General features: G+C 34.2%; 1 protein-coding gene across 10 annotated transcripts in view; it reads right to left on the bottom strand.

The window, feature by feature from the left end:
* Positions 1 to 17,092, bottom strand: part of GRIK2 (glutamate ionotropic receptor kainate type subunit 2) — a 642,913-nt gene that overhangs the window by 393,560 nt on the left and 232,261 nt on the right. For all 10 annotated transcript variants that reach the window (XR_014267496.1, XM_082475143.1, XM_082475138.1 and 7 more), the window contains 2 exons: positions 4,844 to 5,011; positions 838 to 1,095 (listed from right to left, as the gene is read on the bottom strand). Coding sequence is in view for 9 of the 10 variants with exons in the window: in XM_082475143.1 (XP_082331269.1) it covers positions 838 to 1,095; positions 4,844 to 5,011 (426 nt within the window). In the remaining variant the exon portion in view is untranslated. The remainder of the gene's footprint in view (positions 1 to 837; positions 1,096 to 4,843; positions 5,012 to 17,092) is intronic.

The following is a 17,092-nucleotide window of genomic DNA, read 5'->3' on the forward strand; positions in this document are numbered from 1 at the left end:
TGTGAAATTCCTTATCACTAGGTAATAATCAAAATAGTATGCAGTTCCTTTACCAATATAACTTCCAAGGAAATTAATACTTTATTTTTACTGTTTACCTTCTTATATTTCTCTGAGACTTGTTTTTATCTGATACCTCAAAATAACCATTCATATATAAAAATAATAACATGCATTAAAACAAGAAAGCACAGACCACCTCTAGCCAGCAAATATTCATTTAAAGACACGGAAATAAATACAACTTAGTAAATACTATTTTCCAAGTCCCTAAGCTATATCTACATATAAACAGTTCCAAAAACTCAGAGTATTTCAATGGGTACTTTAACGTGCTATCCAGATATAAAGGTTATTACTTTTCACACACATTCTTTGCACATAAACAGCTATAGAAAATGTTAAGGCCAAAGTCTGAATTTCTTTTGTTTTTTTCCTGGATTTCTTGATAAGCTTCAGTGACAGCCAGTTATGAGGCTTTACTTTGGGAAACTACCCTGAAATTAGTAGAAAAAGTCTTTGAATGAATATTTCAATATTATATTTCATACTATCTCTATTCTTCATCCAATACTATGGTTCACAGTAACATCCTTCCTAGAACAAAAGTGCTTATTTTACAAATATAGAAAAAAAAAGTGTATGATTTTGTTCTTTGTTTGGATGTATGAAATTAGTGTTAATGTTTCATTTCAAATGTTTTCCTTCCCTTAATTAAAAAAAAAAAACAAGAAAAGAACAAAAACAAACACAAAGAATACAGTCAGAATCTCGAATAAGTTTCAGAAAATTACCTATATTTAAAGCATAGCCCCAAAGGCTACTGATTTTTCTTACCAGTGCTGTCATCATAGACAACTGTGACAGTTTTCCACTTGAAGAACTGCACCAAGTCCAAAATGGCACGGCTGAGTGAAGAGAAGTCTGGGTAGAGACTGACATAGAAGGAATCTTTGTTGTCTGACACCTGGTGCTTCCAGCGGGTCTGGATGTGGGGAACCCCCAGAGCATTGCAGATCGACTGCACTGCATTTGCTGAAGAGCTGTGTGAAGGCCCGAAGATGGCAGCCACCCCAAGAGACAGCTGATCACAGGCTGAAGAGGAGACAGAAGTCTGTCAGTAATGAGAGGAGAGATGCCAGTGTGCCAATATTACCACATTATTATTGTAAACCCAAAGGCATCATCTTGAAGGAAGATTTGTCTTTAATATAACATCTGCATCTAGCTGATTTTACATTTTGTCTAACTCCAAACATTTTCAGCTTGTTACAAGGGAAATTCACCTAGACACCTACAGCTCGATGTTCAAATAATTCTACAAATAATGTCAATGTAATAATTCTACAAATAATGTCAAATAATAATTCTCAATGTTCAAATAATTCTACAAATAATGTCTCCTCCCAAGGGAGGAGAGGAGGAAGGAGAAAGAGGGGGAATATTCTAGGATTTAAGGGGAGAGGGTTCTTTTTGGAAGAATACTTCATATCGGGGAATAGTGTTCTTTCCCAAATTCACTGGTCATTCTCTACAATTTCAAATTCTTAATCAGAAGCCATTTATCTTTCACTGCCCATCCAAAAGGCTATGGCTACACATAGCTAAGTATCTGCAAATATCTGATGATATAGGTCAAGCGGTGAATACAAACACCTATACAAAACCTGACATGAGTCATACAGGGTGATTTCATAGGGATTAATCTCATTGAGTAGGAAGAACATCAAAGTATGTAATTAAATAGGTAAGTATTTAATCGTCTTTATTTATGTGGCTTTTGGATACTATAAGTCTTCCATATTGTACTGAATTACTTTTTTTAAGTTTATATTGGGTTGGCCAAAAAGTTCGTTTGGGTTTTTCCATAACATCGTATGGAAAAATCCCAAACGAACTTTTTGACCAGTCCAATATTTACTTGTAGAAAAGTTTACTCACATCAATAATAATCACAGTAATTAAGAGAGACATAATTAAATCAGAAGGTATTCAGATGGGAATAGAAAGACTGTGACGGGACTTGAAATTCTATAAGGTACACTAAAGCAACTGGTAAGTTTGGGTCTAGAAAGTCAATAGTTATTGGAAACATGAAACTCATCTTTAAATATTTGAAGATCTGGCCTGTGAAAGAGGCTAAAGTTTGTTTCATTTGACTGGAAAAGGAAGAATTAGGGCAAATGTTTAGAAGTTTCTCACAAATTTTGATACAATTTAAGGGAAGTAAGAAATGTTCAAAAGTGGAAGTCTGCTCCAAGAGGCAATGGTTTGTATATCCCTGCAAATATTTAAGTATGACTGAGGAGAAATGTTATTGGGATTTAGGGATCAATTAGGTGTTCAGATTTAATCCCTCAAAAATAGTTTGTGATTCTACTGTGCAAAATTTTCTGATATTTTCCTTCAGAGATTTTGCCACATAAAATACAATGTGATGGATGGATTCTTAAGCATAGAGATATTTAATAAATAAATTTTAGTTGGAAAAAAAAAGTTTACACTTTCTTCAAAAATTCAATATGATATAAATAAATAATTTTTGAATATATAGATTCTTACTTTTAAAATAATGATTGGAATTCTAAATCAGTAGAAAGGTTAGAGCCTAAAGTTTTTCACTCACACAGACTTTAATTCACATACATTGAAAATAAAAGATCTTCCTTCTCCAGATTTTTGACAAGTCACAAATCAAGAAAGTTATAAACCACTATATTAGTTTACATAGAACTTTTTGAAGTGTGTTTCAAATAAGAAATAGAGTTTTCAGGTATCAGAGGAGTCATTTAAAAGCAATGTATGATTCAAATAATAATTCAAGCTCTAATGCATCAAAGTTTATTTATGGAGCAAAACAGTATTATCTACTAAAAGTATAAGATCATATATCAGTGAAAATGTTTACATTTAAACATTTAACTTATATTTTTGCCTTGGAAAAATTAATTTTAAAAAAATTTTAAGAATGTCCAAATTTATTATTTGTTATTTTGTAATTAGTCATAAATATCAGTATTACATATATATTTATTGAGGCCCCATAAGATTCAAAAACTATGTTAGATTTCCCCTTTATATTATCTTTTTATATATTGCTGTGCCCTCCAACCAGCAACAGGTCGACAAGCAAGAGCTTCACAAGACAAGTTCCAAACCACGACATCCATCCTTTTAAACAACTCACAAAGAAACTTATTCATACACTTATTTGAGATTTTTCAGCTTCAGGCCAAAGTCACTTAAGGAACTGGATTCCCAATGGATTTTTAATGGGTGACAAAATTTGTAAATCCTTTTTAATATTTTGAAAACGAAATGAGTTTACCACCTCATAATTTTGCTAAGATATTCCCAAGATAGTAAGCTGTTTGTTGTTAGAACAATATAGTCCACTTTTTTTTTTATGTTGCTACTTTGAAGTCACCATTAAGAAATCTATTAATATTTTATTTATACTGTACTCATATTCCATATTCTTTGGTCTAAATTATTTCATTTGAGACAGAGCTTCTTCTTCCTAATGGAAATAATCATGAACTATGTCAATATTCGAATGCACTTGTCTTGCAGTTAATGACTTATTTTGCAATTATGATGACAAATGTAGTATTTCACAATAACCTTTACCCTTTTTGCCAGCCTTCAAAACCTTTCATCACCCTGACATGGTTCTGAAATGTGGAAACTTATTTTTATTCATAAAGATATGAATTCAAAGGGCAAGCAGAACATAGGTTTTGATAAACACAAGTAAGCTGGGGGAAAAGAAGGATACTTTCAGCTCAAGAAATATTGTACCTTATTAACTGCCATTAATATTAATGAGTTTAGAAGAAATCTGTACCAAGTTAGAATTATAAATAATTATGTACATTTTTATGAATGTAAGGTAGCTAATAAAACAATATTAGCATTACAGGAAAGCAAACATTGTTTTAAAAATATGAATTTAGAACAAATGCTTTCTAAGTCCACTCTTTTGAGAAAATCTACTTTATGAAATTTAATTTCTGCTACATGAATGCTAAATATGCAAAAGAAAAGATCACCTACTTAGACAAAGTAAGCCTATAAAAACATCTCTCAAAATATATTTATTACTAAAACTGTTTGGTTAAAATAATGCCTCAATAATAGTTTCTCTATTACGTTCCTTCATATATGCATTAAATTCATATTCCAGAAAATTATATTTCTATTCTTATATTTAAAACACAGTTTTACAAAATAATAAATAAAATTCATAAGGTATTTTTATTATTTCTTCATATAATCCGGTTTTCATATCATTAGTCATTTATTTTCAGTCACAAAAAGAAACATCAAGTGGTTAAAAAATGGGCATAGACTATACACAAATGAAAGGTTGTTCAAATTTTTCCAATTAAGGTTAGACTGACTTTTTGAAGTCACTTGGAACCACAGAACTTTCAAGGTAGTCAGAAAATTGAGACCACAGTAATAGAGTGGAATTGACACATAATGCAAATAAAAATGTAAAAATTGATTGTAAAACTTCATAAAATCCACAGATGGTATTTTTTATTTTAGAAAGTTCTTAAAATAGGAATAGTTTAGTAGCAAAACAAAAGGATTAATGGGGAAAAAAAATTTCACTATCCCAGACTTCATTGCATTTCATGTTATAAGCAATTATTTTTTCAGTAGTTAATCATATCACTTTACCTTCCCTGATAAAATTTATGTGCAGTTTGAAAAGAAACATTTGCATGAAAATATTCCTAATGACTTATTAATTACTTTTGGAATTAAGAAATCTCTTAAGAATAGCTGAAAATTTGAATTCCAGAAAACATACTGTTAAATATCTGTCAATTACCTTTCTTGGATGCTTCAAAACTGTCATAGAGGTTTATCTTCTGGGTGTCATAGGTTAGGGTGGTATTGGGCAACAAGGTTCTGTTTCTGTTGATTGTGTTCACAGCAAATCTGAATGCAAGCTCCTCAGCTCCCATTGGGCCAGATTCCACATATTCAAAAATACCACCTGGCAAAGAAAAAAAATAATCACACAGTTCTTACAAGATAGAGAAAATCTGGGAAGGTTTCTGTACTTTTATGTATATATTTGTGCACTTATGTGTGTGTGTGTGTTTGAGTGATTTGTCTAAGTGCATGGAGTTTGTGCTTACATTTTCTATGAATTTGAATATTTGGGATGTGCCCTTTAAGATAAATCCACACTGGCAAAATTTCTTTGATATTGCTACCAAAATTTACCATGATTTGAATATGATTTTGCCTTTTTATTTAGTAATTGCTTCTTTTAGGGCCTAGGTATACATAGATCTTGCCTTAAGTACTGAACATTAACCCTCAAAATTTTGCACACAGTTAGAAAATAATCAATCCTCTATATTGATATAAAGCTATAAAGTTAGCATTGGGAAAACTGGATTAAATTTGTCTCTATTAATTCAGAAATTGAATTCTTTAGCATAATTTTTATGGCACTTACCATGTTAAAAGCCCAAAATACTTATTCACTTGCAAATTCCAGCATCTTACTTGCAAGAAAAAAGGACGAAGTAGCATTTCTCTATTTGTTTTACTCTAAATCCTTTTTCAAAAACCACTTGACATTTTTTTTTTTTCGTGAATTTGTTTTTATTTTTATTGGGCTATAGGGGATGGGTTGGGAAATATCTCTGTAAGTTATGCCCTACTAGGGAAATGTCCATTCTAATTTTCCTGGGATAGCTTTCGGAGCTTTTTCTTTTTCTTGGAGCCGCTGCTCTTGCTGGCAGCAGCCTCTTCAGGTCCTCTGCTGAGTGGCTCCTCCTTGGAAGAGAATTTCCTCTTTTTCTTGGGGACCCTCTTGTTTCCTGACTCTTCAGGGTCACTATCTGGTTCCTCTTTGGGGAAAGATTTTTTTCCTCTTGGGAAGACTTCCACTGCCAGCTGTCTCTTCAAGATCACTACTAACCAGCTCCTCCTTGGAAAAAGATTTCTTTTTTTTGGGTTTGGAGGAGACAGATGGGTCTTCCATTCCATTCTCCTGAGGAGCCTCCTGGGGCTTTTGCTTTTTCTTCTTTTTGGGTCTTTCACTTGACATTTTTGAAAGATAACTCCCAAACAGTGCAAATCCCTTAGTCAGTGAATAACACTGCAGCATATAATTTTGGCCATACAATGTAGACTATAATTTAAAGACACGTCCTTTCCATTTGTCACCTTCCACCAGCTGTGCCTCAGTCCAGTTCCCTCATTCGTGTCCCAGCCTTGACATCATCTCTCTCTTTTCAGTTATAAGTGACCTAACTGGGACCTTTGTCTCCAACAGAATCTCTTCCTTATTGTTGCTTTGGTGAATGGAATGAAAAAGGGAGCACCTGATAGCTGACACCCTCCAACCTCTGTCCTTAGGAAACCAGAACATTAAAATTAAAGAACATTTATTTTTCTCCCTTTCAAATTTCACACCATGTGCTCTCAGCACCGTCATTCACATATTAAACTCCCTTGAATAGGGCATTTCCACAGCTTGCAATCCATACCTCATCAAAAATCTTTTGACACATGAATGTCAGGTGACTATACTATCAGCAAACTACCTATTCTAAATTAGTAAGAAGTCATGGTATAGTAATGATTCCCCTAAATGTGAAGAATTAGGACTCAGGAGATATCACAGTGATTGGAAAAATTTATATTCAGGAAGCATTGGAAATTTGTCATTTTACACGGTATTAGTTAGAAATATTTCTCTTATTTTTTCAACTAATTTGATGGTGTAGTTACAGAACAATCAACTGTGTGAACTTGTACTCCAAATATGTTTAAAATCTTTGGTGACTTATGCTAAGCAGAAGGATATTAAGTATTTACATGCCTAATGGGTGTCAAGAACAAAATTAGATGTCTTATACGTGGAGGAGAACAGTGGTATGAGCATGGACTCTGAAGCCAAACTGGGTTCCCATTCTGGCTCCGCCACTTGTAACCCAGGTAAATTAGCACAGTTGCTTCAATCCTCAGTCTGAGTTTCTTCATCTCTAAAAAAGGGATGATAATGGAGGCTACTGCATAGAGTTGTTGTAAAGGGCAAATGTTATCTCATAACAAGTCACTTAGAATCAGTGGCTGCCATAGAGCAAACATTCCATCAGAGTTTAAGGTTTCACTAAATCTTCAAAGCAACCCCAAGTAGTAAAATTTTACAGGAAACAATACTTTGGCCAAAGATCATGCAGCTTATCAAGTGATAGAGGCAACGTTAGAATCTGTTCACGCCTGACTCCAAAGCCCTTGCCTATTCCACTACAAATTAGTAGTTTTCTTCAAAATTTCATTCAGGCAGAATACACAGAAATTCCTAAAATGTGAGATATGATGACTTTAATAATAATAATATGTAATCAGAATTGTAAGATCTTATATATGGAACAGAAAAATAATTGAGTAATTGGAAAGTACTTCTTAACCTTAATTCGGAATACAGAATCAATTTTAGAAATGCAAATCTGAAGTTGTTTCTTCATGGCAAAATAAAATGGAAAAACTATATCTACTTTCCTTAGTTCAAATTTTAATTTGAATGTGGTATAAATACAAAATAAGGATACAGAAATGGTCAACACATGATGATAGCAGGTTAAAACTTTCTTATCCTTCACCTCTCTTCAAAATAACAACCTACTTTGAAAATTATGTCAGAGTCTTCTAAAATTGAAAATACACCAACCCTGTGACCCAAAATTGCACTCCAGGATATATACCCGAGAAAAATGTGTATACATATTCATCAGAAAACATATACAAGAATATTCATAGCAGCATGGAATAAATGCATCAGTGAACAACTACATTCAACAGTAAGAGCTGAATCTTACAAACGAAATGTTGAAAGGAGTCAGACACAAGGGAATATTGCTGTATGATTTCATTTTTGAAAAAGTTCCAAAAATGGTGTTGGGTGTAGGTGCAGGGAGGGTGAATGATGGGCTTCTGGGAGCTGGTGGTATTCTGTTTCTTATCCTAGTTGCTTGGATATATATTATTAAGGCTTTACACTATGGTTTGTGTATTTTGGTTTATATAGATCATCCTTTAATAAAATTTTACATTAAAAGGCAATTGCATAAAAGTGCTAAGGCTTTTCTAAGTTTGATAACAGAAGCAGTAAAAATAAGGGCAATACTGCTGAATGTAATTGGAATATTTGAAAAAATTCATAATCAAACTCATTAAAATGATTAAAGGAATATGAAGAAAATATATGAAAGTATGTTAACTAAATACAAACATAATATATTAGAAAAAAAGGTTGGTATCTTCAATATAAAATAATATTAACAAGAAATATAATCACTCCAATGGAAAAAGTGGCAAAGAAAATGAATAGATAATAAATATTACATGCAAATAATCAATGAAGACATGAAAATGTGCAAATATAGAAAAAAGAAAGATTAAAACAATGAGATGGAATTTTTACAGATCAAAATTATGGAGGTATGAGAAAAAGTACAGTTGAAAAGGAAAATAAATTGATACAAACTTTCTTGAAAACTTTTGGTTAATCTATCAAGCTTTAAAAATATCATACACTTGGGGCTTCCCTGGTGGCGCAGTGGTTGAGAATCTGCCTGCCGATGCAGGGGACACGGGTTCGAGCCCTGGTCTGGGAGGATCCCACGTGCCGCGGAGCAACTAGGCCCGTGAGCCACAACTACTGAGCCTGCGCGTCTGGAGCCTGTGCTCCGCAACAAGAGAGGCCGCGATGGTGAGAGGCCCGCGCACCGCGATGAAGAGTGACCCCCGCTTGCCACAACTAGAGAAGGCCCTCGCACAGAAACGAAGACCCAACACAGCCATAAATAAATAAATAAATAAATAAATAAATAAATAAATAAATAAATAAATAAATAAAATAGACCCAAAGTTAAAAAAAAAAAAATCATACACTTGAATCTGCTCATCCTACTTATAGGCTAGAACCTTAAGAAAACTGGGGGCGATTTAGCTACAAGGGTGCTCACTTCGTTCATAGGAACGATGTGATTAGAAATACTCTAAATATCCAATGGGAGGGGATTATTTACATAACCATGGTACATTTAATTAATGAAATACTCTGCATGTAGCCATTTTTATTCTATAGAAGGTATCTGATGACAAAACATGCTTTATAAGAAGTTACAATTTGCACTTATGCTTAACAAAGTATTACGGGTGGTTCATTTTAGATGATAGGCATTTGATTAATTTTCTTGTGTCTGTTTTAAATAGTTAACGATGAACCTGGGTTAATCTTACAACTTTTAAAAAAAAATGAGTAAAATATGTTTTAAAATGAAGCTAGAATATTAAGGGATAGCAGAAAACAGGAGAGTAACCAGAGATAGTATGAAATTTCAGGATGTTTATGCATTTGTTTCTTTTCTAATGAGAAAGACAACATATTTATATGATGGGGGAAAGAACCAACAGAAAGAGAAAGTGAAAAGACAGAAAAGAGAGGGGATAACTCATGAGTTATAACTCCTCAAGAGCCAAAGAGGATCAAATCCAAAGCATGGGAAGTAGGCTAAGCCTTGGATAGGAGGACACCTTACTTACTCAAGCCATGAGGCAATTCTCTGTAATCTGTTGATGTGAAGATGAGCAGAGAACTGAGAAAGTACATATTTCAGTTCTTTTCTTTATGAAGTAGAAAATAAAAGTTTATGCATTTGATTCTCTGAGGAAGAAATCAGCTATTTTTACTCTAAAAGTATATCTTTGGTTTTAAAACTTCCTAATAAAAAATTGAAAGGCGAAGCATTTTTTCCATTCGTTCTTAGACCTGCAAAAGGGTAGTTGTTCACATGATTTTGAACAGGGCTTATTCTCTTACCTTGAGAAATAATATTTATTTTGTGCTATGTACCTCCTATACAAGGTGTTTGCTTCCAGACTTATTCTTTTTATTATAAAGTGTCAGAATTGTATGTAGCATTTCATAAGCATGTGGTACATGAAGACAGAATTGCTACCCTAAGGAGTTCACAAAAACATGTTTGGTGGATAAAATACATTTCAGGGTAATAAAGAACATAGAAGAACTATATGATCCTAAAGCAGCATCTTAGTAATCTATAATTAAGTGTTTCCAGAGACTTGTACCAAGATTCACACAGTTTCACATTTTCAAGAAACTAGAGACCACTTTCTCATTATCATCACATTCCCTAGTTTCTATTGGATACAAGCAAAATTTCACTGCTTTCTTATACTTACCTTTGGTTTTCTGAAATTAAAAAAAATCATATAAGATAATCATTCTCACAATTTTATTTTTGTTTGGTTTAATTGTTTTGTCTCGTTGTTTGTTTTAATTTAGGAAAGGCCATCACATCTCACATAACCTCTGTATCAAGCGATAAGCCTGCAATTCTTTCTCCAAGCTTATAGTAAAAGTTAATAGTTTTCATCATTCTATAAGAGGTTTGTTAGAGAAAAAAGAGCGAAACAGAATAGAATAGTCTTCTTTTCCATAAGCAGAGTTGCCCCACTTTGTTTAGCAGATACAGAATCCCAAATGGCAAGGAATCCCTCATTTACACAGAACTCACAGCACTGCAACTTTCCCTATCACAGGCTCTGATTCACAAAAGAACAGCATTACCCAAGACTTGAAATAAAAGATTTATATTAGTCAACTGCTAAAGCCTATCCATTTTTTTTCTCTTTTAGGTCCATTTTAACTACTACTGAGGATTGTATGACTCATAAACCTGTGATGGATGTGCCAACCAATCTCACGTCTAACTTCTAAGACTGTTCAAACAGGTCCTATCATAAAGTAGGTACAATCAGTGTCTTACAGACATTCAGTTCAATAAAGGAATCGATGTTGTGAATGATACATCATCTGTTATCCTCTCAGAAGATATGCTGTTTCTTTCAATCAACTGTTACAATAACCTTATTTTCTATCTAAACAAATGCAAAAGATGTCCGCCTCATTTTAATTTTCTACAAATCCTTATCCAAAGGATAAAATCATCTCTTTCTTTCCCTCTCTCCACTATGTGAGGACACAGAGGGAAGGCAGCCGTCTGCAAGCCAGGAAAAGCAACCTTGCCAGAAACTAAATGCTTCGGACCTTGATCTTGGACTTCCCAGCCTCCAGAACTTTTGGTAAAAAAATGTTGGCCTCATCTAAGTCAAGGAGTTGCAGGTCCAAGAAGAGGCTGGTCGGATGAATAGAAAACCAGCTTGCTGTTCAACAACTTTAATAAGATTGGTCCTTAAGAGTCTTCCTTGGGTGCTGGCTGGATCAGTTCCTGAGTAACTGCGGCTTGAGGAATCTTCCACTGGAGGCGGCATCACATCAAAGTTAGAAGGATCCTGTCCTGCATGCCCCAGACCTCACCTTTCCAACGTCCCAGAGAGAATGACCAGCGTCTATATCATCACAGCACCAACCTCTAAGCCCCCAAAGTTTAAAAGACACAATAACATCCCAGAGCCAAAGGCAACCACTGGAACAGCCTTCCCTCTGAGCCCCAATACTCTTTGGTCCAGAGCTGCAAAGTTAAGTGCCTACACTGGAGATTCAGTAAGAGGTGGTGAGGACTGAAGAGCACTCACCCCATCAAAAGGGAAGTTCAACTTTTTAAAATGCTCTGCTGACTAAACTCATCAGAATACACCCACTAGACCACTAGTGAGCACTGCAGCAGATGAATGTGCTTCCCTAGGAAAAGCCTAGACCCCTCATGTTACCGTGGTAGAATTTTTGCTGTCACACACAGCCACTACCTGGGGGAGATATGAGATGGAAGACAGAAGACAGATGCTCCAAGGCTTTCCCTGGGTGCTAATAAATTCGTCCCTACTAGCCAGACCATCTCATTTAAGAGCTTAAAATGCTGTTAGAAGAAATGTCCCCAGTGGTTAATTTCACACACAAATTAGCACAACCTGCAGAGGGGGTAGAGGAAATCTACCACCCACACAGGCTTCCTTTCTCAGAAACACTTTCCAAAGAACACTTCATGACAGGGCAAAATTTAGAAGTATATGATCGTGGCACATCCAGGCCTATAACATTCAGGTTCATTCATATATCCCTTTAGAGAGCCCCTCTGACCCCAGCACAAATGGCATCTCACCACTGAGGGTGGTCTTTGTCCAGGGACACAGCCTCTACAGGATTACAGGCAACTTTGAGCAAAATTCAGAGCCTGGCATGGTGTGAAATGCCCAAGCCACAGCCACGGATGAACAACAAAAACAGGAACAAAAAAACAAGATAAAATCATCATGTTTCTTTATTAATATCAATGGTCATTTAAAAAATGCCCTGGATATTAAATGACATTAGGGAATTATTTGTTTCTTTTTTCTCCTTAGGAAAAATAATGATATCATTTATGTAAGAAAATATCCTTGTTCTTAGGAGATCCATGATGAAGAGCTTAGGTGTAAGGCATCACAGAAGCAAAGATGGAAAAACGTTAACAACTGTTTAATCAAAGTGGTGAGTATAGGAATATTTATTTCATTTGAATTTTTCTGTATATTTAATAATTTCATAATAAAGTTTGGGGGAAAAAGGAAAAGGACAGGATAAAATAAAACTCCTATACTTATCATTTTGTTATTGCTGCATGTTTTTAACAGATGTCTCAAAAAGACCATTAAATCAATCTGCAAATATTTATAAAAATACTCACTATGCATTAATACTAAAATTGTATTATTATTGTAAATGTAAAGGATACAGGGGTCTAAGAATGACACAATCAATTAATTATCTCATCTACCCATCCTTTGGATATTCAGATTGCTTCTAATACTATTGATACATATGGGTCTCTTAGGAATGGCAAACCTGCTGCTATCTAAAACTTCTTTCTTCCCTGGAAGAGTTCTAGCACAAAGTTCTTCCATCTATTAATCCATCATTTGCTCCCTGAAGCTTCTAACCATTTGCTCTGATTAGAATAAATTTAAGCCGAGTTTTCACGTGATCATCTTCCAGAATTTGAAAACAGATACCAAGTTCCTACTACACTTCCTTTTATCCAGGTTAAAACTTTTAAATCTTTTGTTTGACACATGACTATTCTGATCCATTCATTTCTCTAGTTATTTTTTTCTCTGAACATACTCCAGTGTATCACAGCTCCATGTGAGTCCATTTCTTAATCATATTCCAAGTGGGTTCAAGCAAAGCAAATTATAATAGGACTGCCAGCTCCCTAAGTTAATGTAGTATACATTGTATAAAGAGTGTGTGTTTTTTTTTAAGAATACAATATCATACTGCTGATTCATCTTAAGCTTGCATTAAAAAAGTTTGTGATGTACTATTTTTTTTTTATTTTCATGTGTCCCTGATTAATATCATCTATTTATAGTTGGTTTAATTTTCTAATTAATACTATTTGGATTTTGATTCTATCAACTCTTTATTAATATTAATTTATTCAGTTTCTAGTATACCAAGGCAAGTTATTAATACTACGGAGATATATGAAATGTGTTTATTTTCCCTTTGCCTTTAGGTCATATTCAGTCCAAGTCAGTGATAAAAATGTGGAGCGATAGAGAGTTAAAGACAAAGACTCAGGTCATAATCCCATGGATACCTCTACTGGAAGCTTTCCCTATTGTTAAACTAGCTAATGATCTTCTTAATTATTTTAGCTAACAGTTCATAGTTCTCCATCACTTCTACAGAAACATCACTGTACACTTTTCACAGGCTTTACTTGACTAAGTCAGAGGGACTATGCCTTCCACACTGTAATCCTGCCTCTCCACTGGATCTTCTACAGAGCCCTCCACCAACTCTGGCTTTTTTCAATAGCTTCTCCACACTGCAACCAGAGTAATATTTCTAAAATACAACTTTAATCTTGTTATTTATTTTCTAAAATCTTTCAGTAACTGCCTAATTGTTAAGCTTAATGTTAATTACCAAGTTCTTCATAATCTATCTTCTGCCTTCCTCTCTAGGCTCTTTTCTTACTACTCCCACTTCCCCAGTGTTATAGCCAAATAAAACTACCTACCTTCCTCTGAGTGAATCAAGGTCAAATGCCTCCATTCTTTCCAAATGCTGTTCCTCTGCCCAGAAACCTAGTTGCTACCTACACATACACACATGCGAACACACACACACACACACACACACACACGAACGTACACATATGCATACCTACACACACATACATACACATTAACACATTTTTGCAACCTTCTTTCTCTCCTAATGCATTGTGAGTCTTTGGCATAGTCCCCTATTCTGGGGAGACATTCCTTACTGGCCCTAACTCTAACTTGACTAATTTGTAATCTCTGATTTACATTCCCTCAGTTCCAGATCACTTTCAAACACTATAATGCATACTCCAGCAACTGAAGTTTAAGAAAGTTAAATCAGTCATTATTTGCAGATGACATGATACTATATATAGAAAACCCTAAAGTCTCCACCAAAAAGCTATTAGAATTAATAAATGAATTCAGTAAAATTGAATGATACAATATTAATATACAGAAATCTGTTGTCTTTCTACACACTAATAATGAACTATCAGAAAGAGAAATTAAGGAAGCAATCTCATTTACAATCACATCAAAAAGAATAAAATACATAAGAATAAACTTAACCCAGGAGATAAAAAAATGTATACTCTGAAAACTATAAAACATTGATGAAGGAATTTGAAAATGATACAAAGAAAGGAAAGATATCCCATGCCCTTGGATTGGAAAGATTCATATTGTTAAAATGCCCATACTACTCAGAGCAATCTACAGATTTAATGCAATCCCTATCAAAATTGGGACATTTTGATAGGGATTGCATTACCCTTGACAGTTTTCACAGAACTAGAACAAATAATCCTAAAATTTATATGGAACCACAAAGACCCCCAAATTGCCAAATCAAGCTTGAGAAAAAGAACAAAGCTGGAGGTATCACACTCTCTGACTTCAGACTAAACTACAAAGCGACAGTAATCAAAACAGTACGTCAGTAGCACAAAAACAGACATATAGATCAATGGAACAGAATAGAGAGCCTGGAAATAAACCCATGCACTTATGGTCAATTAATCTACAACAAAAGAAGAAAGAATATACAACAGAGAAAAGATAGTCTCTTCAATAAGTGGTGCTGGGAAAACTGAGCAGCTATATGTAAAAGAATGAGATTAGAACATTTCCTCACACAATATACAAAAATAAACTCAAAATTGATTAAAGACCTAAATGTAAGACATGAAACCATAAAACTCCTAGAAGAGAACATAGAGACACTTTGACATAAATCGTAGCAATATTTTTTGGGATCTGTCTTTCCTAAGGCAAAAGAAATAAAGGCAAAAATTAAAAAAAAGAAGGGGGGACCTAAAAAACGTAAAAGTTTTGCACAGCAAAGGAAACCATCAACAAAACAAAAAGACAACCTACTGAATGGGAGAAAATATTTACAAATGATATGACCCATAAGGGGTTAACACTCAAAATATATAAACAGCTCATACAACTTAATATAAAAAAAAAAGAACCCAATTAAAAATGGGCAGGAGGTCTCAACAGTCATTTTTCCAGAAAAGATACACAGATGGCCAACAGGCACATGAAAAGATACTCAACATTGTTAATCATAAGGGAAATGCAAATCAAAACCACAATGAGATATCACCTCACACCTGCCAGAAGGGCTATCATCAAAAAGAACACAAATAACAAATGTTGGTGAGGATGTGGAGAAAAGGAAACCCTCGTACACTGTTGGTGGTATTTTAAATTGGTGTAGGCACTATGGAAAACAGTATGGAGGTTCTTCAAAAAACTAAAAATAAAACTACCATATGATCCAGTAATTCCACTCCTGGGTATTTCACTGAAGAAAATAAAAATACTAATTTTAAAAGGCACAATCAGCCTAATGTTCATAGCAGCATTATTTACAACAGGCAAGATATGGAAGCAACCTAAATGTCCATCAATAGATGAATGAATAAAGAAGGTGTGAGATATATATATATATATATAGGAATATTACCCGATCATAAAAAAAGAATAAAATTCTTCCATTTGTGACAACATGGATAAATCTAGAGAGTATTATGCTTAGTGAAGTAATTCAGACAGAGAAAGACAAATACTCTATGTTCTCAATTATATGTGGTATCTAAAAACATAAAACAAATGAATGTATATAATGAAACAGGAACAGACTCACAGGTATAGAGAACAAACTAGTGGTTACCAGTGGGGAGAGGGAAGGGGGGAGGAACAAGACTGGGATATGGGATTAAGAGACACAAACTACAATGTTAAATAGATAAGCAACAAGGATATATTGTAGAGCACAAGGATATATAGACATTATTTAGTAATAACCCTAAATGGAATATAATCTATAAAAATGTTCAATCACTATTTTGTACACCTGAAACTAATATAATATTGTAAATCAACTATACTTAAATTAAAAAAGAAAGTTAAATCAGTATGAAACATGTTCAAACCCATGCTTACTCTGAAGGATGAAAGCTTCTAACAGTCAACATTCATTAAGAGCATACTTTATATCAGGCATTGTGATAAATATTTTACAAACATAAACAGAATGACATCAAGAAATGTTGAATCACACTTTCTGTCTTCAATGTATTTCCCACTGTTATGTTATATTTTAATTCTGAATGTATCTCTGCTATTCAGAATTAAAATATAACATAATTGCTTACCTCCTTTATGTTCCATTGTCTCACAAGGTATTTTAATTTTTAAGCTAAATAACTTACTTTACTGGGTCTAATGTCCTCTATTTTAGCAAGACCTTGGAGCAGGTCCAGTACTTTAACAAGACCTTGGAGCACATCCAGCATCCTGAGAATTTTGCCTAAGGTCAGTTACACAGTCAGGAAGTGATGGATGCTGGATTCAGACACAGGAGATTTCGATCCAGGCTCCAGCTTTTAATCACTATGCTGTACTGCTTCCTGCTGGGTAAGACCGCCACTCTTTACCCTCAACTTCTGGTAGTTTTCACGGCAGCTCTCCTTTTTCTGGATGGTAAACACTTTCAATTTCCTAAAACAGATTCTTA

This window comes from Balaenoptera physalus, assembly GCF_965194825.1.
Source record: "Balaenoptera physalus genome assembly, chromosome: 9".
NCBI lineage: Eukaryota > Metazoa > Chordata > Mammalia > Artiodactyla > Balaenopteridae > Balaenoptera > Balaenoptera physalus.